The sequence below is a fragment of the Zonotrichia albicollis genome, chromosome 1, assembly GCF_047830755.1.
Source record: "Zonotrichia albicollis isolate bZonAlb1 chromosome 1, bZonAlb1.hap1, whole genome shotgun sequence".
NCBI classification, from domain to species: domain Eukaryota; kingdom Metazoa; phylum Chordata; class Aves; order Passeriformes; family Passerellidae; genus Zonotrichia; species Zonotrichia albicollis.
Window position 1 is genome coordinate 124,568,784 of NC_133819.1, and position 27,723 is coordinate 124,596,506.

The window sequence follows — 27,723 nt, forward strand, 5'->3', positions numbered from 1 at the left end:
ACATTATTTTCCTTGAATGTCCCCCGCCAACCTGTTCAAATAATGAGTTAAAGTAATAGCTTAGGTGTAAGAACTAACCATTTCACTGTGAAAAGCAACTTCTCACAATCATAGGTATCTTAAGAGAGTTTTATGTCTGCCGATTAATTAGTGGAGCAAATTTTAAGAATTACCAAACTGTTTTATTCTTACATTCAGCAAGAGTTGAGTTTGATTGTTACAATCTTTAAATTCCCTTTAGAATTTTGAGATATTTCAGTATTTCACAGCTTGAATGTTTTTTCTTTTGTGATCCTGTTGTGTATTTCCAGGAATAGCTGTAGGTGACTGGAAATGTGCAGTATCTGTTCTTAATGACTAATGCATTTTCCATTTCTGCAGCAAAAGCTGTTTTACTGTGTATGTGAAAAACTTTCAAATGCCATTTTCTTCCTACTTCTAATCTCCATGTCCTGATATCTATATTGGTTCTGCAAGCATGGATAATGCACCAGTTTTTCTTGGATCAGTTTATATTTTTATGAAGTTGGGTTTTTGTGGCACTAAGTAATGATGCAATGAGCAACCTGCACTTTTTTGTGCCTTGCCACTCCACCACCTTGGAAATTGTTGCAGGGTGACTGCTGTTGCTGTTATCAGTCACAGGGATTGTGAAAGGATGCAAAAGACAGCATGCTGCAAGTCCATCTATACCTTCTGCAACGGCCAGTTTGCTTAAACCTGGAGACAACCAGCCAAACACAACTGAACTGTTACCCTGTTTCCCACAACATATGTAATAGGAGCTGTGCCACTTGGCTAATTGCCCATCTCATGCTTGCATCTGCAGCATGCTCTGGCCATTCAAGCATTCTTTTGGAGAAGAATTACCACACACCACATGGGATCATTTTGTCCCCAGTATATGGAATGAACAGCAGTGAGTGCACAGTTTTTGCATAACCTCTGAAATCCTCATGTTGTCTATCTTGACAGAGCTCTGATTCTTGTGTCCAGCACCTGCCTCCAGTTTTGCCCTATTCTTATCCTTTTTAATACAGAGAAATCAGGGATAGGCTGTCAACATTAGTAGTGTAGCAGTCAAGGAGATGTTAGAGCCTTTATGAAAAGTATCCTGAAGCAATGGTAGTTATTTTGAACTATGTGACTATGAGGTGGAACAATCCATGGGATCCACAATCTTTGGTAGCAGCATGCATCTAAAGAGGCTGGAGTTAGATGTTTTCAATAAATACTCCACATACATCATAGAAGCTTTTCTTAATTACAGAGAGACTGTTTAGTGGCTATGGCAGTCATAAGAAACTTACCTATTTCAGTGCAAACAGACACAAAAGCATTTTAAGAAAAGCTTAACTAGCCCTGGGTCTGCATTACGCACACTGCTTCTTAAGCCTTGCCATAAGCCATGCGCCCCTACCCATATAATTGTCTCTCACACAGTATATTCATAGTTTCTGTTGTGGTTTAACGCACTTGAAATTAAGATGAAGATCACCAGTGACAAACAGGATATCAACATCCAGAATATCAAGCCTGTTGTCCCTTAGATGCACAAACTTGACTAAAAGACTTTGTATCAAAACTGGGTACAACAGGAGAGAATTCATTCAGAGTAACCATATAACAGGCAGTTATATGGTTACTCTGAATGAACTACACAGTTATGTTATAACCAGTTATAACAGGTTAACAAAACAGGACAAGTTTCAAAACTCTTTGCAAGATCTCAGAGCTAATACATATTCCCATGTAAGAGTCAGTACTGCCACAGATGCAACTTACTGTCTTTGCCTGCTGCAACAGGCAGTCTCCTAGGGCCCTCTCCCCAGGGAGTGCCTTGGCTCTAGGCAAAAAACCCTGATCCTTTCTGCACCCTGTCTTCAGGCCACAAAGGAGAACTAACTACAGAGAGTAGGAAAGCAACCTTCTTAGAGAATTGGGTACCTGAAGACTCCTACTGAACCTTAAGATGTGACTATTTTCCATTAAGGCAATGTATCTCCAAGGATTATCCTTGACACAGTTATGGCATCAGAGGTATCCCTGGCAGTTGCACAATCTGGAGATGTTATCTAGGGTTATTTCCTTGGCACAGTGTGTCCCGAAGCACTATTTAGGTAAAGGCTTTAAACAAGATGGCACACCAGCTATTGGCAAGTGACTAACAGCTAGGGAACATGATGGGATGCTTTGGTCACATTAGTGAAAGTTGCCAGTTCTGCAGTCAAGAAGTTAGAAAGAAGATTGCAATGAATACAGAAAATGGCAGAAGAGAGAAGAGTCAGCTTTCTGCCCTCTCCTGAGCTACTCCAACATGCTTAGTTTTCCATCACAGCCCTTCCAAAATAGCCTAATGCAGAGCATTTACAAGACTGACAATCTTTTCTCCTCCCAAAATATCCTTGAAATATGTCCCTCAAAGTAGACAGATATGAGATCAATGGTAGCACACTGGCCAACTTTATCATACTTTGCACCAATTTGTTCTCTTAGGAGCCCCAAGATCAGAGGTATGCAGATGAGGATTTTGTACTTATTAAAAACTGCCTGCAAGACATAGAACTACCTGCACCTGCTGTTGTACAAGTCTGCCAACACCTTGTATCTGAAACAGATCTGCATTTTTGTATGCAGATCAACAGACAGTTTGAGAATTCTAAACCCCTGTGCTCTAGAGAACAGAAAAGATGACTGGTTGGCTTTAGCAGATGCTGTGCAAACACGCCTGTGCATGTTTGTGATTCATCTGGTGCCAGTCCGAGAGAGATTCTGCCCACAAATGTCATTTCCTTGAATGCTATTTGGCCACTTTGCCAGCTCCTCACTTTGGAAGTGGACTCCCCTGGAATGGGAGAAACTTAAGACTGTGGTAACAATTTAGGTGGATGTTTTAATGTTGTCAGCATGTAAAATGCTCTTGGGACGTTGAAGGCAGGCAGCTGTAATCTATTCAACCAATTCTACTAAGAGTTCCTCCAGGGAACAGGTAAGGGGTTGAAGCACCACTTTGAAACTGCTTCTGCTGTTTTGGTTGTATACACAGAGACTTGCAGCAGCTCAGGCTACCATACTGTATTAAAAGCAAATGACCATCAGTTAATTATCTGTCCTGGCAATAAGCACGACCCTATCCTGAGCCCACCCACACCACAATATTCTGTTCTCAGCACAAGCCAACACAGCTTCCTAGCAAACACACAGCAAAGTGTAACAGCTACGACTAATCTGCTCAAAAGAAGAAATGTGAAAAGATAATTTGCTTAAACCTAAAACTGAAGAAATTTTTAAAGAAGTCTAGACTAGTTTCTCACTTTGCATTTTAGTCTCATAAATGACAAAGTATGAAGTCACCCACTGAGTAAGAAATAACCACCCTTTCAGAAAAAAACTCTTAAGAAAAAGGCAAACCTCAGAACCTCCTGTTGAAAAATATCATTTATTTGTCAACTTGGTTTTCATAAGAATGACACATCCCAGATAACAATTCCATTAGTATTCTCAAATAAGGACATAATAATGAATTGTATTCAGCAAACACATATCTTTCATCTTTTTTCACATTGTCTCTTTACTAATGCTGAGATCATCCTTGTCCATCATATCTTATACATACAAAAAAATAGATATTTCCAGGTAAGGCAGGAATCAAATACTATCCCTCTCATTTCTTTCACAGAAACTCCCACTTTTAAGTCGTCTATAAAATTACTTATACAAAACCTCCCTTAAAACATAGAGTAGATAGAATGGTAGTGTGTGGAAGTAAAAAACAGCATCCTCTGACTCCTTTCATCTGAATGCCTCCCATTACACCTTGTGGCAACTGGTAATTCTCATTCAAATGAAAAAATGAAAAGTTTCCTAGTATATTTATTAATGTAATTAGTCTGTTTCATTTATGCCTTCATATTTGGATTTTTGATAATGAAAATGTTCATGTAGCACACAAAGTCAACAGAGCACATAGAAAACTGGTAATACAAAGCTGTAACTCCTATCAAAGACTGAACAGAAGTTCTGGTCCTTTAGCTTCCTTAAATTGTGAGCATTTACCCTTTTCACTGATGCACATATGACTACTCACAAGTACATTCTAGTGGTAGCTGAATACTAATCCCCCTTTGTTTAAAGATTAACATTCCAAAACAAAATTTATTCACTGTACTACAGGAAGTTGGACCAGATGTAGCAGTCCTTTGTTAAAGTAGAGTTTCAACCTGAAAAATATAATGTTTATGAGGACAAATTATCAAGGTAATTAATATGTAAAACTAATTATTCTTTGATTATTCTACAAGTAATATCTTTAACTAAGACTCTTCTGCAACTTGTAGATCACAAGACACAACAAAATAGAATTAAAATATTTTTAGAAGTGTACTTTTAATTTTAAAGTGCTTCAGGAAAATGCTGAATATTGAAGTACTAAAAAGGTAAGCTGGTAGAAACTTTTTCAGTATTCAAGTTGGAATCCTGGTCTCATTAGTGACTATAACTGAGCAAAGGTTTTACCATATGGGAGATTAAAAAAAAAAACCTGTATCTGACACAAACAATCATTCTTTTCCCAAACCACCTACTTCTATGAGATGCTTCATATCTGCTTACTGGCATGGAAAATAAAATAACTAAACCCCCACCTAAAGATCTAGGTTCTTAGGGTAACAAAAACAGTTTATGCCACAATACACAGACTTTACAAACTTCGTACATACTATGGGCTACAAACCCAACACAGTGATGAGGAGGTGCTACAGAAGCAGGCCAATGCTTTGCTATAATAAGGCAGCATAAGTTAAGCATTAGAAGTTTAATTCCAGAAAAAAGAAAAAAAAACTACAGTAGAGTGTGATATAGCAGAGCCAGCAGAAACCAGCTGTACAATAGAGGTACTAAACTGCTTTTTTATTGATAGTGTAACAGGGATGAAAAACAGAGCACAAACTTTACCCGCATGAAGCTGCAAGAGACAAAACAAACCCCAGGAAATTCATACAGCTTATGCACATCAAACAGCAGGACAGAGGGAGGTGGAATGAAAAAGGAAGATAACATTCTTTAATATTCAGGAAAATGAAACATTTCTATATAGGAAAGAAGCAAACTCCAACATAAGAAGGTCATGACACCTAGCAGAGGCCAAAACAGAGAATCCATATTCTTTTGATAAAATATTGCTCTGAAACTTCAGAATAAATGAAGTCTCCACAGCAAACAAAGGTCTGCTGTGATTGTAAGCTATGAACACTGGATTTTGGATGCATACAATTCTTTATTAATAAACACAGATAAAGACTGAAGTATCAAAATGCGTATGATGTTTCTGGAGACATTAGATCACCTTTAAGTCAGTGTTGCTAACACATTTCTTTGGGAAAAGCTATTAAGTGATGTGGAAGGACAATTCACACAAAATTCCTTCAGGATCAAAAAGTAACTTTAGGATGCTCTCCAAATGACTTGCCAGTTTTCATACTCTAATGAAAACAGGTTTGCACCTGCTGGTTCTAATTGCAACAGCAAATAACAGAAATATGGCAGGCTACTAATACACACATTTGACAACAAATAATATTACAGCACAGGATCTGGAAGCACTTGCTCTGAAGTCTCTGTTGACTCACAGAAGAGTAGCAGAATTAATGAAGTTTTTAGCTGCCCACCCGCTAACTATACCTAATTACATCAGATGAAAGCACTGTGTGTCACTCTAAAGATCAAAAACTAGAATTTAAGATCTTCAAACAAATAGACTAGTGGGTTGTTCTAATCAGAATGCAGAATGAAGAATGTAATAAACCATTTCATAAAAGTAGATCAAAGTTACTCAATCAGCTGTTACCCTGCTATTTTTGGGACTGACTATTGATGATTGCCAATCGAGAACAGAACCACCATAAAACTATTTATTTAATTTAACTGTATATGTTTTTTACAAATTAGGATTCAAAAAGAGGATGTAATGAATTTCTGTGTTAATGAGACTCTTCTGAATAACACTTCCTGTTAAAACAGGATTGCAATTAAAAAGAAAATAATCCTACAAAATCAGGTTGAAGAGTAAATGGATGAAGTGTAAGAACAATTAAAGCACTGCAAAGGCTAAGAAAGCAAATAGTGAATGCAAAAAGCAGGAAATTGCCTGTTTTAATATGTTAGCATGCACACAACTGTGTCTGATATTTTTCTGTGTGGAAGTGAATTTAAGAGATTTGGCACCCACCTAGACCACACCAAATAACACGAGTGGCAATTCCTACAGACAGCATCTTGTGAGTGAACAGTTTTCTTCAGTGTCTCTAACTCAGAAGAATGTGGATTATCCTGAACATCTGCCACATTCCACAGGATGATGGGTTTCACCCCTCAGGTTTGGAGGGAAGACAACATATATGTAATTGAAGCTCTGAGACATGTCTGCATGAGAAAATTAGTTGTCATCTCACAAAGGTCTAAAAAGTGCACTGTTTTCCTTAAACATTCTTTACGCCTTTGTGTTTTTTTAGTGTAACATCATATTGGGAATTCAAATTTAAAATTATTCTTTAGGCATGAAAAGAACAACTTTCCCACTTAATCTATCTACTAGGTAAGTTGGTAATGGCACTGTGGCTGGGTAAGTTAAAGATTGCCAAGTCAAAGTTTGCAAAGCGCCTTATTCAATTGGAATGGTCTAAAGTTTGCAAGTAAAAGGTCTGCTTGAACCTCCTGAGAATGTTGCTGTTGTTTTTCTCACACACCATCCAGAGTAAATCCAACCACCTTCCCCTCACCTGCCAAGTGGGCTAGGGCATTTTGGCACTGTTACTCAGTAAAAACCTAAGACCAGTAAAAATACATGTTACATAAATTACAGAGTCCCCAAAAGCCTCTTTCAGCAGTCTGCCTTCAATAATTTCTGAAATCTTCCATTAATCTCTTCAATATATACCATGAAAATGAAATCAATCTCATATCAGCCATGCAATTCTGTCATTTCAATTTTATACTCCAATGGCTGAAGACTTTGTACCTCTGAGCCACATTTGGGACATGTAAAATACATATCAAATAAAAAGTTACTTTTAATACAGTAGTAACAGAAAACATGTGGACAGCCTATGGTATGTGGCATGGTAGGCCATTCCCCACAAAGTGAACACTCCCTGCAGTGAACTGCTAATGAGTTTTCACTATTGGAAAGACCTGTGATAGGCAAGCACCAAGAGGAAATTTTAAGTTTCAGTTTCTGTACATTAATGAGTGGTAGCAGATATATCAAAAACTCAGCAAAGCCATGCCATAAGAGTTCCCTGTTCATGTATTCAAATCCTATCTGACGAACATTTTGTGGCTTGCAAAAAACTGACCTAATTCCCAGAATGCGTTCTGTAAGTGTTGCAAATGTTCCTTTCCGAAGAAAAATCAGAAAATTTACAAGTCCACAAAGCTTAAGAAGACCAGATCCAAAACCTATATAGCTCTTAATTTTGCAGAAGGATTGCTGTTGACGATTGCTAAATAAATCATAACATCTTTCTTCCAACCATCTTCCACCAACAGTGAAAATAAGATACCATAACTTCTGGTGTTTGCTCAGAGGTTGGTATTTCTCTGACTGAGATAAGTTATTCTTGTATTGAATATTGAGAATGGCCTGTCCCACAGTTGCATTCTTGGAATAGATAGTGAATTTCCATAATATGAGACATAAAAATGCTTTTACTTCTGGTTCAAAATGAGCCAACACCCCTGGTTTAAATCCATGAAAACAGCTGGTAAACTGGGACCACATTAGTTGTTCCAGGGCTTTGTTTAGTTCAAGAGCATCAAGCTGACTTATTCTGAGCACAGGATTCACACTCTTTTCATTTCCAAGGCTGGAGGCCATTTCTTCACAAATAAACTTTCTAGAAATAAAACACAAATATATTTTAGTATAGCAGAGTATTTCCTATTTTTATTTTTATTAAAAATAACATTACAATAAAAATTTGTAATATATCAGCAATAGATAAGCAACCAAAAAATTCTCAGAATGCTCTATAAATATGTTATTAATATGTCACAATTCATTTCAGGAAGCTTTACATCAATATAAAATTACTACACATTTAAATTATTTTAAAATCTTATTTTTAGAAGAAATTACGCTTGACCATTTCTCACAACATGTTAACATTTGGTTATAAACAAGTGTTCAACATTATTGAGATATTCAGAAAAATCCACAGATTTATACACATATACATACATATTAATAAATTTATATATACATTAAAATATTGCAGGGCATATTTGTAATATTTAATCAAATATTAAGATAGATCAGAAAGAAGAACGCAACAGTATATGGTGTTTTATGGAGAAATAGGGAAAATGAAATACTAACCAAAAAATCTGGAAAAGAACAGTGAGGCAGACCAAGTGTTGCCATATGAACACTTCAATTGCTACAGCTGAAAGCAAAACTGTAGAAATACAGACAAATTTAGGAATTACATAAAGATATGGATGAAATTAAGGTGGGAATGAATAAAATTTTCTCAATAAAGGCAGTGAGTTGTTTAGAGAAAAATCATGTGAGATCTAAGAAATATTCAGCATTCAGACATAAATTATTATACAGTACTTCACTGAAGTCTGCATATATTTTCTAGAGTGTTTTTGACAGGTGTGGGATTGTGCTACTTGTCATATAACATTTCCAGGCAAGATGATTAATGTATAATAGCAACATCAACAAATGGATACTCCTCTTGCTCAAGCATCATAGAAAAAAATAAAAATATTTTTAAAATGGTTTCTTTTAAATGTTGTTGCATCTGAAAGCCTGGCTGAGAAATAAATGCAGTAAATTGTGAAAGAAAAATAGAGGCAACATCTCAATGTAAAATTGTGGAGTAATCAATTTTTGCTTCCTTTTGTCAACAGATTAAACCCCAAAGTGATTCAGAAGTATTTTCAGAGAGCATGCAACGTATTTCACTTTCTAAACCAATTCTTTACATAACAGACCTGCAAGGAATCCACAGCCTTCTAGAGAAAGTATAGGAGGTAGTGCCTCAAATTCTTATTTAAAAGAGAAAAATAACCATACAAGATTACTGTGAGTAAAAGATGCTGTAGAGGCTCTTGGTAGCAGTGGTTGCTACTGATGTCAAGAATACTAAAAAAAAAAACCCTTCAAAGAGACAACCATGTTTGCTGAAAAATAACACCCCAGAAGTTTTAAAACACAATATAAAACATCATCTGTAGCTTTCCTACTGTTTTCCATATTCATAATTAATTATCACTGCAAGGAAATATGACTTTGTCTTTAGTGTAGGGTGTATAACAGTAGTTTCCAATTAACTAGGACTGCTACATGGGTAGAGCACACAACAGCTCCACTTAGCCTTTTTAAACTACTCCTTCCTTTATTAGCAGGCAAAACATGGCTGAAGGCGGGATAAGGCCACCTCCTCTGAGCCAACAGCCATAGGGTTCATTTCCACACCAGCTGGAAAAACCAGGATACAAAGCCTATATAACCAAACCTGTCTCCCTCACACTTAGTCCTTTCTGTAGCAGAAACCAAAGCAGAAACATTTTCCAGTATGATTCAAGTAACTTCCCTCCTCTAATTTATGATCAAAGGGTCAATTCAACCCCTACTGGATTTTACTGCATCACTTCAAAAACTCCAGCCCCAATGAGCATCCACCCTTCTATCCCTCATCTTTTTATTCCACTATCATTTTAGGAACTGGAGCCTTTGATAACCACCTGCTCTGGAACCTGCCACTGGTTATTCACTCATAAACCCTAAAAGTCTAATGTCTTCTTCACTTTCTCTTCTACTCATTTCACTTTGTTCTACTTGCTTCAATGTTCTACATAACTCCCAACACTCAAAACCTCCCTCAAAAATGCTAGTTACTCAAAAGGGACATCTTATCAAACAACTTCCTTGATCCATCTACTAAGACTATTTTCTAACATCATTTCAACCATCTTTGCCAATTTTTTTTCATTACTACAGATGCTATGAGCAATTTCTATTGTAGGTTTCTCATAAATAAGGTAGACTAAATATTTATAGATTTTTTTCTCTCATTATAGCTATATTATCTAAAGAAACCTGAGCAAGTGAAGAATGGGTCATCAGGAATTTTCTGAAGACAAAGGAAAATGTGTCAAATCCACAGGATTATGATGGATCATGAAATACACATAGGCTGGGAGCCTGTATGACTGCACACTTGCTTTGAAAAAGAGGATGTGGGGACAGGTAGCACACTGAACACAAGCCACCAGTGCATTCTTGCAGCACACTAGAATCTGTATAGCCAGCAGGCTGAAAAATGTGCCTGTTACCCTCCACTTGGCATTGGTGAGTCTACACCTGGGACACTAAGTCCAGTTTAGCTTCTTTTCTATGAATAGTACATAAGAAATGTCAACAAACTGAGAAAAGTCCTGTAACTAATACCATCAGGGAACCCCATGTCCTGATACATGAGAAGAGCTTGAAGGAACTCAGATTGTTCAACTTGAAGGATAAGGCAGCTAAGAAATGGTCTATGAATAATCTTCTACTTCTACTAAGAAGGTTGCAGAGAATATTAAGCCAAAGTTTTCTGTGAGATGCAATGAAATAAAGAGAGTCAACTCAGTGTTAAGTCACTGCACGAGAAATTCCAACTGGAAACAAGGAAGCTGGAACATTTTGCCCACCAAGACTGAAATCTCCAGAAATTTCTCCCCAGAAATTCTTGAAACTTGGCCAAATGATGCCTGAACCTACCTGTTTTAGCAATTAATTTATTCCCAATTTTCACAGGAGAGCAGACTAAAATCTTCTCTGGGATTTGGACTTTGACCTTCCCGTTGCCTCAATGCAGAATCTAATTGATTTTTTTTTTCACATCCATCATCCCACACAGAACTGTATTTGAAGGAAATAATTTCAGTGAATCTGTCAGAGTGCACTGGAATTCTGTATACAGAAAAGGGAACCACTTTTGAGATACATGCCCAAACAGCACAACTATTGTTCGGTAACCTTTGAAATTTTGCCAAATCCAACAAGTCTTCTTTTAAAAAAAATCAGAATCAACACTATATATGTTGTCTAATGGTGTCATGTTTAATGTCTCTTCCTGAACTACCAGCCAGCAAATTGATTGAACTTTTAGTCAAGTTTAGGCACACTATATGGAAAAGGAAGAATACCAAAAACAATAAGGATGCTATCTTTTAAATTATGTTTGTAACATAGCTATGTAAAAAATAATAAAAAAAAGCTTTCTTTTTGATGGAAAATTAAGTGTTCTCAATTCAAGCAATAAATCTGGGCATTGTTCTGAGTTCTTTCCTGTTAAGAACATTTAAAGTTTGCCATAGGGCATGGTTGTTAACTGGACCCTGAAAGTTACCTAAAGATTATATCCGTATATTTCTGATTTTAACATGTAAGCACATTTCTGTGTGCTCAGTGTTCTGCTATCCACTCTACTTTCTTCTGAATTGATCTAAGGTTTTATTGCACTTCAAGGGAAGATATTTATTGTTCACAGGCAAATATTAAAGGGGACAGTTTGACATCTGCATTGTCCTATGAAATTGTCTTCAAATGTCCTAATGATCTGAATAAGAGCAACTGTTTCCTTGAGAGAAGAGCCCTACATTTTAATCTCAATCTTGCTATACTAGCAAATTTCCCTTTAAAAATTACTTCTATACAAACTCCTTTTAGAAATTTGTTCTTTTTCAGTTTATACTGTTTTTGCACACAGTAGTATCACAGTAGAAATTAGTGGGAACTATAGTAGGTTAAAACTAGATAAAACCACACCCTATAAGTGCAAAGACATTTATCTTGTACTTTTTTAAATGTTATTTTTGCATTCTATATTTTGCTGAGCTACAGAGAATATAGAAAATGTTTGTTTTCCTCCATGATTTTATTAAATTCTATTTGTCATCCTTACTGTTTTAAGTCTTATTTTAAGTTACTTTTAAAACATAAGAACCCCAAATCACAGACCCAGTAATGAAAGCGGCACATACCAACACTCACATACATAATAAACTCAATGTTTGATGAACCTTTACAGAAATACTCTTTAATTAGTAAAGGCTGGTACTTGTAAGGTTCTCCCTTTATACAGTCAAAGATATCGCATAGAAAAAAAAAGAATTGCCTGCCAGAAAAAAAAAAAAAACAAACTGAAAAACCCTAAAATGTTCCATTCTTAAATAGCCTGTATTTTGTTTGTTTTCTTTTTTAACCAAACAAATAAACAACCCTACTTGTACAGTACAAAAAAAATTACTGTATATCACTAGGGAAAAAGAAATTTCTTCTGGTATATATTAGTGCTGGTATTGAGCAATGTAGAAATTATGAATGAATATATTTTATTTGGAAACATGTTATTGACAGAAATCTATCAATAGTAATGCGAGTATTGTCAACAGCCTGTCAATATTAATGTAATTATAATTAAGGGGATAACATGGATTTTAGCTATAATACCAAGTAACATCTCCTGCATTGCTGCTATCAATATAGGCATTATTATTGACCTGTTCTGGGACTATCAGTAAGAGATGTATTACCATCAGGCATATTTGTCAATGCATTCTGCCCACAAAAATTCTACATTTAAATTTACAGGTCTGTAAACTTTGCCTGAAGAAATATACAAATCCAAGTAATCTCTTGGGTGCCATTTTTTTCCACAGGGCTTTTCTACTGTGGATGAGTAATCAAGGGGTTTCTATCTCAGAGCTACTGCAATCGCATTCCCTGCTTTTCTAGTATAATCATTAGATGACAAATAGACATGTATGCAGAAGCCTTAAAATAATTTTAAGTATGATCTGTCAAATCACTTTTTGAGAAGCAAAATAACAACATATTTATTAAAATAAACCCCAAAATTTGTTCCTAATGCTTAGCAGTGAGTCACTAGTGGCGTCCCCCAGGGACAAGTGCTGGGGCCAGTCCTGTTTAATATCATCACTGATGATCTGGATTGAGTCCACCAAGCTGGGACCATGTGTTGATCTGCTGGAGGGTAGGAGAGCTCTGCAAAGGGACCTGGACAGGTTGGATAGATGGGCCAAGTCCAACAACATGAAGTTTAACAAGTCCAAGTGCTGAGTCCTGCTCTTTGGCCACAACAAGCCCCTGCAGTGCTACAGACTGGGGATGGAGTGGCTGTACAGTGTCCAGGCTGGAGGTGCTGGCTGACAGCCGAATGAACAAGAGCCAGCAGCATGCCCTGGTGCCAAGAAGGCCAAGAGCATCCTAGCCTATAGCACGGCCAGCAGGAGCAGGGAGGTCATCCCTCCCCTGTTCTGGGCCCCTCAGTTTGGGAAGGACGTTGAGACACTTGAGCGCATCCAGAGGAGGGCAATGAGGCTGGTCAGGGGCCTGGAACACAAACCCTGTGAGGAACAGCTGAGAGAGGTGGAGGTGTTTAGCCTGGAGAAAGGGAGGCTCAGGGAGACCTTATCACTCCCTATCCCTTCCTGAAAGGTGGCTGTAGCCAGGCTGGGGTCAGTCTCCTCTCCCAGGCAACCAGGGACAGAATGACAGGACACAGCCTTAAGCTGTGCCAGGGGAAGTTTACGTTAGACATCAGGAAAAAATTCTTTACCGAAAGAGAGATTGGGAATTATCTGCCCAGGGAGATGGAGTCACCATCCCTAGAGGTGTTTAAAAAAAGACTGGATGTAGGACTCAGTGCCCTTGTTTAGTTGATGAGGTGGTGTTAGGCCATAGGTTGGACTTGATGCTCAAAGATCTTTTCCTACCTAGTTCATTTTGTGAACTTAAAATTACATTTAGGATGCATAAGCAGCATATCCACTAACTTCACTGAGTTGGTGATTTAATTCTTTTACACAATCTCTTCTGTGTAGACAAAACATGTAGTCTAACACTGAACTTAATGGAGAGATGGAACAGACTACAAGAGACCACCAAATTCTAACACAGCACAAACACAGGCTCAAGAATATATTGACATGTGTCTACCAAGAAGGCTAATTCCACAGTTTTTCTAAGTAGTCTGTTCCAGTGTTTTATAGCCCAAAGACTCTTTTCCTCATATTTAGTATAAAGCATGTTTAGTAAAAATCAGGACAGTTTTCACTCCATACCAGAAATCAAGAACAACGGAAAAGAACTTCCATTTTGCTGAATCTTCTCAAGAGCAAAAAGCTGCAAGGCATGTGAGAGGACCAATTACCCAAAGAAGATTTGCCAAACTAGACAAAATGTGCTTTCTACAACATGCCTGGTATGATCCTCAAGAAAAAACAATCCAAACCAAAAACCCAAATAAAATCCACAACAAAACAACAACTTTGCTTTTTTTCTCAGCAGCAATTCACCTTGAGATCTGCTATATCTTCATGTCTTTTTTCTCTCTATCTGAATAATTATTTCTTGTTTTGGATTCATATATTTTGAGCTTGTCATGTTAAATGCCTGCATTGTTTTTCATCTTCTTGATTTTGCACTTTCCAAACTCATCAAGAGTATTTTGAATTCAGACCTTATGTTTGAAACAAAGGAAAAAAGAAAATCCTAAACTTTCAACCTCTCTCCAGCTTGTATCATCAGTAACTTTTCTAAGTATGTATTCTCTTCCATTATCCAACTCACTAATGCCCTTTCATCTTGACAGGGTACTATAGATAATTACTCTGTAAAGGCAATCTTTCAATTTGATGCTGATAAGATCAACATCTAATGGAGACAATATTGATATTACGTTTCCCTAGTTTGCTCATGTAGGGAAAAAGACTTTATTGGAATAAAGCTGCACAGTACTTAAAGTTTTCCTCTTACTAAACTTGCTATTGTTATTTAGAAGAGAAAAATATTGAGGTTTCTTACAAACAGGTCGCACCAAACTATACTGGGTGTTTTACCATTTCTCTTCTACACACTGTTAGATACAAATTAATTGCTAAACTATTTACTCCTGAACCTTTATTTGGAATCAAAACTGACAGTTTCAATAATTCTCTTAACAGAAGAATAAAGAGGCACAAAACCAGATACACACAAACCCATTTTGCTGGCTATTTCCACCCTCTGGGATATTAAATAAATAAATAAAATCAGCAGTGCCTAATTCTTCAATCATTCTAGGATGAATTTTATTAGGATTTGCCACTTGAGCACATCTATATTAAGATTCCTTAGGCTATTCTTTCTGTGCTTTGGTTCCACTTTTATTTCCTGTCTAAGATTAATTTTATGAAAGTAACAGGTCACAATATATCTCTTTTACAAAGTATGAAGGGAAGAATCAGTCTTTGAAAGTCTTTTCCTTGTTCTCCTTTCTTATTTAATAACAGATCTAGGTAATGGACTTATCCCTTCGTGCCTCCTCTTACTCAGAGTTTTGGAACCTTTCATTGATTCTTTTCTTGTGCTTTGTAAATTGAAACTTATTTTGTTCCTCAGTCATCAATTTTATTCTTACATTCCTATGCTATTCTTTTATATTCATCACTAATCATATTGTATTACTTTTGCCTGGACAACTCTTTTAATTTCCAGGCCATGAAGAATTCCTGATATAAAGTCCCTCTTAAAATTCGCTATTACTATTTTATTTTATTATTATAAAGTATCTCAACACAAAGAAACTACAGGATATACATAAAGGTAACAATTTTTCATCCTTTTCAACAGACTAGACTCTGCCAAGTCCCAGCATTGAGATCAATGGTCCAAGGATGGGAAAGCAGGGTGCAGAAACCATCTCCTCTCTGGAGATAACAATAACACACAGTCCCTTTTTCCTTCAGGAGCTACAATACATTTGGTATTGTGCATTGCCATACTGGGTGTGTGTGACAGCAAGGAAGCAAGCCTTAGCCTTGGTTTACTATCCCTCCTTTGATGTTAATAAAGTTGGGTATCAACAGATAGCAATAAAACCTAACTTTCCACCCATCACAAGAATGCTGAGATTTTTTTTTAATGTGGATTGTTCTACATTTTTCTTTGTGAAAATTTATCATTTAACTGTTCTTTTTGGGCACTCTCAATAGCAGAGGATATTTTATATGTCAATTTAAAATCAATAATTTTAAAGATGAGAAACCAAATGATACATATTCAGGTAACTTTAAAATTTTCCTTTACACCAACTCTCATAACATAGAACATGGATCCCAACTGCTCAAAGCCTCATGTCTCACCATTAAATCTCATCCCTTTCCTGCTTATCAAGTACAGAGAGAAATATCCTCAGATCAAAGTCTAATTGGGAGCCCCAACTGTGTTGTCTCTTAATCACTGTAAAATTAACTCATCACTATATCATTACCTCAAATAACCTTAAAAATAGATTGATTTTGTATTACTGTCTGGATTTCTATATACTTCAGACAAATACCTATCATTTTCTAAAGAACATAAATTGATTCTTTAACTGTTTGGAATAACTACTAACACTAATTGAAAAGTCAGTAACACACTGCAATCACAGAAACTATTATTTATTTTTTATATTCCTGGGAGAGAGGACTATTTCTCAACACAGACGAATTCAAGGAAAACACTGAATGACTGTGTAACAAACAATTCCCATAGATAAAATTAAGAATTTTATTATGGAGGTTAAAAGTGCTACTGTTACATTTAAGGTTCAAAGACCAAGCACAAGACAAAGACACATTCAAATCACAGGTTGCTTTTCCAATTTTAACTCAGTAAACTAAGATTTCACAACATGAGATACAAGAGATAAGCCACTGCTGAATGCCTGGAGACAGCAAGGAAACATTAATGATAGTTCATTGATTTATCTTCCATAAACTACCTGCCAGAATCAAAATATTAGGGCTTCAAGTTACAAAATCAAAACCAGCTCAGAAGAGCCAGAATTGATACAACAGTAATGAAGAGCAGCAGGAAAGTGCTGCACTGTTAGAAACTGTAAATCAGTCATTTCTGACAGCATTTGATGGAAACTGAAAATCCCACATCAGTGCAATACATCCCCTTGACGAATGCTAGAAACCAAGACAATTACTGGCCACTCCCTAAGATATTCTGAATGCTACAAACTTCTACTGACTTGAGATAAATTGGTGATCAGTAAGCACTCTTAAAAGACAGATTATTAGATCCTAACAACCAGATCTGATAGTTACCTCATAACTAATATTTAAAATACTAACCTTTTAAAATTTGTAGTGCTAAATTCAAGACGATAAAACCTCCAAGTACATTTGTATTCCCTGTAGCACAGAAGCTAGAGACAGCATCACCCTAATAACTTTTTTGATAAGCCCTAATCTTCATTTACTGGAATAAACAGGAAGATAAACACATAACAAGCTAATGTTCCATCACTATTACTCTTAATCCCATATCCTTTTCTCTTCCTCCCTCATCTTATTTCCTCTTTTGTCATCCTGTTCCTTAGTACATCAAATTACAAATTCATCTCTAAAGGGACATGCCAGTTTCACTTCTAAATTCTCATCCTCTGTTACATTAAAGAAATCTAGCTGTTGTTCCTTTTAAAGCAATTAGTGATAAAAACCTGGAAGTGTAAAAAACAAAGCTGCATTATAACTTGAAGACTTCCAAAAAACATGGCTAAAAATCCCTTGATCTAGATGCTTCGCAAAATGTGTCTCATACACAACAGACATTTTTCTTTGGAACTAGGTAATGGCAATTATTTGGAGAAGTGCTTTACCTTTGCTGTTGATGAACTAAAATGGTAAAGAGAGATTTGGTTAAAGCAGCTGAACAGAGCGGCAACTGTGATGGTTAGCTGGGAAGAAACAGCCCTTTGTAAGGAAGGGGCAACACCTGTGACTGAACCTGTATCAGGAGGCGTAAAAGCTAAGCCAAGTTAAGAATTAAGTTAATAATGTAGGTCTCACCTGCTGATGTGATCAACAGATGACCGAGAGACTCTTGTACTTGAAGACATTTTGGGTGTGATAAGGATATGAGGCTCTGGTAAAAGGATGGCTAAGCAATACTGCAATGCTTGTGCAGCAGTGAAAAGAACACAAGGCTTAGTAAATGTGCGATCTTTTCTGTAGAGCAGAATGAAATGTCACCTGGTGGCAGAGGTATGCAGCTCCATTGCAGAAAGGTCCAATGACTGAACATGAACACACAGCTGTGAGCACACTGAGGGCAGTTATAGCCATAACTCTTCCAGTGAGTGCAGTTATAGCCATAACTCTTCTTCTGCTGGTTACTGTTGCTTTTCTGAAAAGTTGGTCTTATACCTCATGATATATGAAACATTTGCATTTCATTGTTCTAAGGGCACTGTATCTCACATCCCTTTATTTGTCAAGTACAATGTCAACCCCAATTTTATGCATCTTTTCCATGCCCCTCCTTACATTTCTTCCATTCAAAACTACCTAAAAAACAAACAAAAAGTCATCTAACTTGAATTCTCATTTCATAGCTCTGTGTCTCTGTTCTGCTCCAACCTGTCTGATTCATACGAATGGATCACCAGCTAAGTACAGAGATGCCAGGATGAAGATTGAGGAGATACATACAAGAGATTCAGATACACCTGCTCTATATACTCTGATACAATTTACCACAGATGACAGAACCCTGCAATTTTGCATTAAACACTTTACGCTTATCATTTATGAAACACAGTCACTGCCCAGACTTTATTCCAACTTTCTTCCTTTTCACATACATATGCATACCAATGGCACAGTTAGGAATATTCAGCAATACGCAAGTGTAACAATGCTGATCCAAGTACTGCACTGCAGGAATGCAAGGTCCTTTAACTTTTTATTAGAAATACTTATTAGGTAAGAATGGTAAAAGCTGCCCTAAATGCCTAAATCGTAATTAACCCCTATTCACATCTGTACCAAAAGAAGGACTCTTAACTAAAAACAGTGTTGTTACAGACTCTATATATTCATGATTTGCTAGAACCAATAAAGTCCTGCATCAAAAAAAAGACAAACCTGTTCACTCCATGTCTTAAGTTTTGGTTTTGTATTATATGGCATAACTTATGAATAATTTGATCAAATTATCATCAAAAACTCCCAAGTGGTGCAAGGATAAAGAGCAGTACTTGACACAAATTTGTTTTTTCAGGCTTGTGTTCTTTAAAAATCTAAGGTAATGTAATTTTTGACTGTCTCAGATTTTCCTTCTACTGTCTATTCTGTCATTATCTTACGGATTAGCAGTAGTACTCATTTGAACTTCAATTGAATCGGTTTTGCATGTTTAACTGGCAAAATCCAAACCTATTTAAACTTATTTTTCTGCAGATTTAGTACACAAACAGGTCACCACAGACTCAGGTCAGATACATGCAGTACGAGTAAAAAGAACAACAGAGTCAGGAAAACCAGGTAATTCTGAAACCAGCTGCCTTTGAATCTCAGCATCATACTCTTACATCCACCACCAGTCAATAGCAAGGCAGAAACTCAAGGCTTTTGTCTGACTTGAAGAACTGTTCTTTTCTGTCTTCAATCTCACTGTGCTGAGTGTGCAAGCAAAACACAACACTGCAAATACAAATAATGAAACTTTTAGCTGTCTTTCAAAAATGAAAAGACAAATAATTATTCATACAAGTCGACTGTAGGATTCATGCAGACTTGCAAGTGAGAGGCTATTCTGTTCAAATAAGTAACACTATGCAATTCCTCCCTACCTTCAGCTTTTCTGGTACGATTGTACCTTGTAACCTCTGGGATACACAATGACTCCGAGGGGTGCTGGGAAATTTGATATGTTCAGTGTCCCCAGTCCTTGATGATTTTATTACTTGTTAATTGTGGGAACTTTAAGCACACAAGGGAAGACTGATACACTTCCACTACACTTCTCCTCAACCCTGTAACTTCATTAGCATTTTAGAATCAACTGTATGGTTGCATACAGGTATTACAAGTAACAGTTTAGAAGAGGGATAATAATTTCCTTGCTAGGCAGCCTGAGTTGTATGCTGTTACAGCCTCTGAAATCTCTCTGCAATTCCAACGTGTATTTCCCTTCATGATTTAGTTATGCCCCACAGTGTCATGGCATTATATTAACTTCTTTCAGGAAAAGTTTTTCCTCCTTACCAAACCCGTCCTGTGACATTTTTTTCTGCTTCTCTGACTACAGAATTAATATTACTTTTGAATACTATTATTTTAATCTATTTTTTCAAATTTTCTTAGAATTTAAATTTTTATTAACCCCTTTCTTTTCTAACTCCACTCACAATATTAGCAAAAACCAAGAGAGGAGATAAGGAGTGTGATTTTTAGGGACATTCTTCCCAGGCAGCTACTGATACAAACACAATGAATGTTAGCAGCATTCAATTCAACTTCCTCCTAAAGGAAAAAAACCTCAAGTCCTTCCTTGCAGGAGGAGGAGAAAGTGCCCAGGCCCAGTCAGAATCCATCTTGAATCAAGTGCTGCACCACTGTAATTTCTCTTCCTTCCTATAGCATGTATGTCCTCCTTTTCCTCTACCCCAAAGTTCTTTATTTCTTATATTTCCCCCTTACTCTGAAAAATCTGAATTTAGTTTCCTTTTCAAAAGAGCCTGAAATAAACTCAAACTTCTAAAGTTCTTATATTCCACCTCCAAAACAAAAAAAACACTGAGAGAGGTATGCTACAAAGACTGCATCTTTCCTGAAGATTTTTGTAAAGTTTAGACTTGAACTGATGATGCTTGCAGTTGTGTATGGCTGCAGGAACAGTTTAGCTCTTGAAGAAGCTACAGAACAGAGAGCCTGCTACCTTTTATGTACATATACAGCACAATTGGACTATGAGCCTGCATCTTTTTGGCACAACACATTGGTCATTTTCAATTTTTTTATTTTATTTGCTGCTTTTAACTTTACAGGGATTGCTGTATAGCAGGTGATGTTTAGAGCACACTTGTTAGTTAAAATGAGACGAACAGAAAGAGTGTGACTCTCTTCAGTGGTCTAAGTGGAAAAGTATGTATGCTAATAGCTGTCAAAAGGAAAAAAGCCCAACTCTATCTCTAAAAAAAAAAAACAGACCAAGAAAACCCAATAAAAACCTCAAAACAGCATAAACAGCCTGCTTGAAAACACCACACTGAAGTAAACTTCAGCAGTCCATAAGAGCTAACAAGTTGTAGCAGCTGTCCTCATTCACTCCAGCAGCAATACACAGGGTCCATTTCCATTTCAACTCATAAACAATGTACTATAATTTAGACAGAAAATTTTAATTCACTTTCTGGATGCTCTGAAAAATTGCATGAATTCAGATGTTTTTCCTAAACAGCTAACATTTGGGAACCAGACCTTGCTAGGGAGAAATTTACATTAGAGTATTTCACTGAAAGACTGATTTTAATTGAAAAAATTATCATCTTCTAACTGCCCATTGCATCAACCAGATCATTAATGGAGATGTTAAACAGGGCTGAACACAGTATTGACCCCTGGGGTACAACAGTAGTTACCAGCTTCCAACTAGACTTCACACCACTGATTGCCATTCCCTGTGGTCCATCTGTTCAGCACATTTTATGCTGACCGGACTATTTGCTCACCCAGCCCATAGTGCAGCAGCTTCTCCAAGAGCATGTCACAGGAGACACTGCTGAAAGACTTACTCATGCAAGTACCTACTCTCCTCCCTCCCCTTGTTTACCATGCCAGTTATTCCATTGTAGAAAATTATCAGGTTGGTCAAGAATGGCTTCCCCTTGGTAAATCTATGCTGACTACTCCTGATCATTTTCTTTAATGTGCCTTAGAAGGGTTTCCAGGATTAGCTGCTGTATCACCTTCCATCCTTCTAGGCCATCAAGGTAAAGCTGACCAGGCTATAGATCCCTGAGAACTTCTTCCTGCTCTTTTGAAAACAGAAGAAACATTGACTTTCCTCCAGTCTACAGGCACCTCTCCCAGTTCCTCAATCTCCCAGTCTGGTATTATTGGGACTGTCCTCACAATGATATCAGCCAGCTCCCTTAGCACTCATGGGTTCATTCCCAGAGCGTTATCTATGTCCTCTTAATTCAGGTATTCTCTGACCTAAATCTCTTCCAAGTGTGTATTTTCCCTGCTCCAGGCCCTCCCTTGTGTTCTACAGTTCCTGAAGGTCTTTGCTAGCAGAGATGGTAGCAAAGGCAGCCTGCATAACCTCAGCCTTTTCCACATTCCCTGCTCATTGAGCCATGAGAACACATTTTCCCTAGTATTCCTCCTGCTACTTGTGCATTTTAGAGAGGCAATTCTTGTGGTCTTTGACATCCATCACCAGATTCAACTCCAGGTAGAGTCTGACTTTCCTTTTCACATCCATGCATGCTCAGACACCATCTCTATACTGCTCCCAGGTTATGTGTTCCTGCTTCTGGACATTTAATGTCTGACTTTCATGATGAGCTCCTTGTTCATCAGTGCACGGCTGCTGGCATTTTAGCCTGACTTCATAACTGCTGGGATGGACTGCTCCTCAGCTCCAGGGAGGTGATCCTTGTGGATCAAACAGCTTTGCTGCATCCCTCCAGGGCCTGACCCTGGGGGAATCTTCCAAATAGATACTTGAAGAGGCCAGAGCCTGCTTTCCTAAATTCCAGGGCAATGATCTTACTTATTCTTAAACTAGGCTCTCAGAGAAAGCCAGCACTAATATCACTAACCGACTGAATAAGAAATAGATTACATTAGTTTCTGTCAGAGACCATATAGCTTAAAGGAAATATTGCTAAACTGGCACAAACACTGTGAACTTTATTGAAAAAGTTATTACCTAGAGAGTCTTAAAAAAAGCCCTCTCTGCCAAAAAAAAAAAAAAAATCAATTAATACCTAAAAGGTTTAAGAAGTAAGGTATCAGAAAAGTAATATAACATATCTTATTCTTCAGTTAGACTGACATTAATATAGAATGAATTTATTGGTAGTATATGCAGAACATTTCTTATTAAATACAGTGCTATCTTTTAATTCAAAAGTTTATTCACATTTCTTATTATTATCTTAATTATTATTATTGCAGCATACCATGCTTACAAGCTAATTCAATGAAATTATGTCTGAATTCATTGTATTTATGTCTGAAGCTTATCAGTTAGTGTTAGCTGAAACCAATTTATTTGTTTCTTTACATCCTCTAAATTGTTGTTTTCACTGAATAAATGCAGAAACTCCAAGTGCAACAACAGTGCTGTGGAATTTTTGAAAGTTTTGCAAAAGTAGGCCATTATAACCAACAGAGAAATAAAACACATGGGCAACAAGGTACTTAAATTGTAGTCTCAAATTGTTGACAGATTTTGTCTACTGTTTAATCTACTACTAATTTTCCTTCAATAAGCTGTCCATCCCTTCCCTTCTCTCTGAAGCTCATGGCTTTGAAACTACTTTCATATGTTTAAAAAAATAAGAAAAGACATTCCCACCATGTCACATTTTGAACATGTGATTAAACATTAAGGGCTTTTTTTCCCTGAATGACCATGTGCTTAATTACTACATCCAGCTATATGTTAATACTGGATTCAGATATCATTCCCTGCACTTTGATGATTTATATATTGAAGAGCCATTTATTTTTCACCATATTCTTGGTATTGATACTATGTAGCCATAAACCTGTTTCCTTCCCTCCAAAAATCCTCTAAAGTAGCAGTTTTTAGCCATTTTCAAGACTGTCACCTCCAAAGACTACAAACAGAGAAAGTAAAATGTCCTTCTTGACTTACAGCACAGCATTTGATGTCAAAGAACAAATTAAGGTCCTTTGTTTAGTAATAGTGCCAAAAACTATCAGAGTATAAAAATTACCTTTCCTACTCTACTCCATGAATGGCTCAATCAAGTCTTTGTATATTAATGATACTTGTTTGAAAGTTTTAGTTTAATTTAATTTAGTCCATTACAGGAACATTTACTTCCTACATGTCCTGGATCATCTTAAGCATCAAAACCTTTCTGTGAGGCACTGCAGTCTTTAAGGAAATTAAACCTACAGTCTTTACCTACCGACACGGGTGAATAATAAAAGAATCTAAAAGGAGACAAACAGAGCTGTCAAACAAACAAAACATTCTCTCCCAAATCTAAACACCTCCTTGCACAGAACAGACATATGTGTCGCCTAGTCCCTAATACTCTACAAACATGAACTGAGGTATGCCATTCTAGCTACGTGGGAGCCCTTTAGCAAGTGGGTAGATCCATAATGCATCTAAAGGCCCATTGCCTAAGAAATAAATATTTTAAAAAATAAATTCATAACATGGTATTTTATATGTCTGTACTACTATACTGAGAGTTCTAGGATTATCTATGAGATACATAAGCATGAGCTGATTCAAATACACGCAAGTTCACTACTGTTACTTTACAGTTTTCAACATTTCTAAGAAAAGTAAAAGATATTTTGACATTCATGCAGAGAGATCTAATTTTAATTATTTACTTAATGCAACATTAATGGGAATTGATCTTTTCATTTGCTGAAAAGGATGTTCTTGACAAATAAAAACCTACAAGTTTGCACAAAGATAAGCCTAGGAGTTAAAAGGATGTAAAAATAGAGGCAAAATGCTAAGCAGAGTTATTTCAATTGCCTTGGCCCCAGATAAATGCAATTTCGCTGTACTCAATAATAAACATCTTCAATTCCTACCTTAAAATCTGCAAATATATATACATAACACTGAGATTTTTGAAATATTGATATACACACAAACTCTCACTACATAAAAAGGCCCAAACACCCCACCTCTTTTAGACTCTCTCCAAAAAATCTAGACTAGCAGGCAAGAAAGTGGGTGCCATATAAGATCCTTGCAAAACCTTCACAGATAACAGCTTTAAACGTATTCCACTTTCTAATTCACAGACTCAATCAAAAACTTTACAATATAGAGAACACTACAATCATCATGGTAATTAAAAGAGTAAATCACAGAATCCTAGAATCATCAAGACTGGAAGAGACCTTTAAGAAAATCAAGCCCAACCATCAACACAGCACTAACTCCACAAAAGTATTCTTACTAATACCTAATGCTAGAGGCACTAGCAACCAAAGTAGATGTTTCAATACTGACATGATCATCTATTTCTGTACTCTCTTTTAATGAGCCAATTTATACATTTTATAGATGTGAATTTAACTCCATAGCAAGTAACAGATATTGATGACTTTGTGCAGTATAAACAAACACTGAAGAAAAATCCCAAAACATTAATTTTTCCTCCCTTTATTAGCTTATTTACTACTCTATATAAGTACCAGCAATGACACTTTCAGTTGTTTTACAACTAATCACTTCATTAGATAAACTAGTCATGATGGACAGCCAAGAACTGAAGAACAAGCTGCTGCTGAGGAGGAACTGCAGCAGAAAGATGAAAAAAAATCTGAAGAAGAAAAAGATGATAAAACACATCTTCAAAAAGAATAAAAATAGTATTAGTCTTAAAAAGAAAACTTTTATCAACTGTTGCTAAACTGTATGTCCCAGTAAAGCCCCAAAAAAGTCTGACAACAAGTAACTTTCAATGAAATCAAATGGCAAAGTATTTTGGACTCATATTTTAGTACAAACTTCATTTAGTACACATTTTAGTCATACTACATCTTTGACCTTAGGGAACACCTCCCTCACACTGACAGGTGAAAGATCATAAAACAAATACAGTGCTGGGGTTTCCAGTATGGACTGTATCATAAGTAGAGTTTGTCTGTTTGTCAAACACACTGGCCATTCAGAATAAATCCACACTTATTTTGTAGTGAACCAATGATTTGTAACTTACAGGTTGCACAAAACTGGATTAACAGAAAGTGGAAAGTTGCCACCCTCATTTTTGGATTTCTTTGCCACCTATAGAAAGGAGTCAGAGGAATGACCCTCGAAGATTATAAATGTTTCAGTCTCTCAGCTGATATCACAACTCAGATCATAATACCCCTCTGAAAGGATATTATGGCCTTTCCTCGCCGCACAGGTCGTCACCAGGCTCTGTCCCATCCTTCGGCACGCCTGGGCCAGGCTGGAAAGCTCGCTCCCCGCCTCCGCACTCTGCGGCACCAGGAGGCCGAACGCCAGCGGGACTCACGGAACGGGGGCGGCCGGGGAGTACAGAGGCCAAACACAAGTTTTTACAAGCAGGCCCTGCATGAGATCCGGGGCCTGAGCCGGAGCTACTGCCCCGGCCTACCAGGCCGCGGGAAACGCCTGGATGGGCTCCGCCGAAGGCCACGGCCCCTGCAGCGGCTCCCGCCCGCCGCAGCCGCTCCGTCTCGTCCCGCCCCGCGTCCCGACTGACCTGCGCCGCTGCCGGGCCCGGCCGTGCGCCACTCCGCGGGCGCGCCGGGCTCAGCCTCGAGCCTCCCGGCGAAGCTCTGCGCGGCCGGAGCCGCCTCGGGCGCTCTCCCCTCAGCCGTCCCGCCAGCTGGGTGCCAGCGGCAGCTGCCCGGAGCTGCGGCTGCACGGAGCGCAGTGCGCCGGCCAGCGCCCAGCGCGGCTGCGCAGGAAGCGCTCCGGGAGACACCGGGACGGCGCGCAGGAAGGGCTGCCCGCACAGCGGCCGCGCCTAGGCGGGCTGCGAGCTGCTTGACTGACAGCCTAAGCAACAAATCAGTGGCCCGGGGTGAGGAGCAGCAGCCAATGGCCGCAGGGGGACGGGGCGGCTCCGGGCCCCGTGGGATCAGAGCGGCGGTGCCGCCGTTTGCGGCTGGGCCGGCGCCTGGCGCGGCTTCTGTTCGGGGCTGCTCGTGTGGGCGTGAGGAGACTCCTGGCTTGGGGTGGCGTGGTCACCGGGCGGCTTGGAGTCGAGGGCAGTCGGGGTGGAGTCCATGGGGAGGCGGGAGGCCTGCGGGCAGGAGTCACAGGCCTGTGAGGGGAGGAACGAGCAGCGTGGGGAAGGAGCACGGCAGCAGCCCAAAGGCACTGCAGGCGGTTTTTCTCCAGCAGCTGCACTGTTCCGTACGTGGTTGCTCGATTAGTATCTGGCATCGGTGTCAGGTCTTCCCTCACGGGCTCAAAAGTGCTTTAGGTGATACAGTTAAATTATTATTTAGGTGATTTTGAATTGGGCACCTTAGCTGAGGCAAACTGCGCTGTGAAGTTGGCTGGTACTGTTCTGGAAAGCAAACTAAAGAGAACTCTGTGTGAACAGGTTCGGGGGGGGTTGTCAATGTTTATTTAATAAAAGTTAAAAAATACTTAAATAGTGATTTATTCATTTCCATACCATAACTATCTTTAGTTTTGACATATTCATGAGCACTGATTCACAGATAACATTAAAGGTTGTAGTTCCTCAGATAACTTCCTGAGGTTATCTCTGCTGGGGTGGCATTCCATAGGCACATATTGTTGGGTTCTGTACTATTTTTTTGTAACTCAAATTAAATAGCACTCTGGACTACCTCAGGTACCACAAAATAAAATGCAGCCATTTATGAATATCAGTATCCTGAAAAAACAGTTCTGTTCAATAGTTACATGTAGTTTTTCAGAGTGTTAAGGCAATTAGGCAAAACGGATGCATAGCTTTGTGAATAATAAGTAATTCCTGTTTTAGAATACCTGCTTGAAGTGAATAGGGCTAATTCACATGATTTCACAAAAAGGGGATTAGATCTTTTTGTATGAAAAGTGCATTTTAAGCAAAATGAGGTAACTATCTTTTGAGCTAGAAAGACTCTTCTGTTTAATGGAAAGACATTGAGGTG

The 27,723-nt window shown here is 37.9% G+C and overlaps 1 protein-coding gene across 3 annotated transcripts; it reads right to left on the bottom strand.

Annotated features, from left to right (window-relative positions):
• Positions 1 to 3,420: 3,420 nt before the first annotated feature.
• On the bottom strand, positions 3,421 to 26,453 carry PEX2 (peroxisomal biogenesis factor 2). Of its 3 annotated transcripts, XM_074552917.1 has the most exons (4): positions 26,313 to 26,452; positions 10,775 to 10,915; positions 8,375 to 8,453; positions 3,421 to 7,892 (listed from the first exon to the last, which is right to left on the bottom strand). In XM_074552917.1, the coding sequence occupies exon 4, from the start codon at positions 7,871 to 7,873 to the stop codon at positions 6,959 to 6,961; it is 915 nt and encodes a 304-aa protein (XP_074409018.1). In that variant the 5' UTR covers positions 7,874 to 7,892; positions 8,375 to 8,453; positions 10,775 to 10,915; positions 26,313 to 26,452; the 3' UTR covers positions 3,421 to 6,958. The 3 variants fall into 3 exon arrangements, with proteins under 3 accessions (XP_074409018.1, XP_074409011.1, XP_074409005.1); XM_074552910.1 differs by lacking the exon at positions 10,775 to 10,915 and having other exon boundaries at positions 26,313 to 26,451; XM_074552904.1 differs by lacking the exons at positions 8,375 to 8,453; positions 10,775 to 10,915 and having other exon boundaries at positions 26,313 to 26,453.
• Between the last annotated feature and the right edge of the window lie 1,270 nt (positions 26,454 to 27,723).

Bases quoted from the DNA above. Each gene is read 5' to 3' on its own strand.
- PEX2 (XM_074552904.1), bottom strand. From the start codon at position 7,873: ATGGCCTCCAGCCTTGGAAATGAAAAGAGTGTGAATCCTGTGCTCAGA.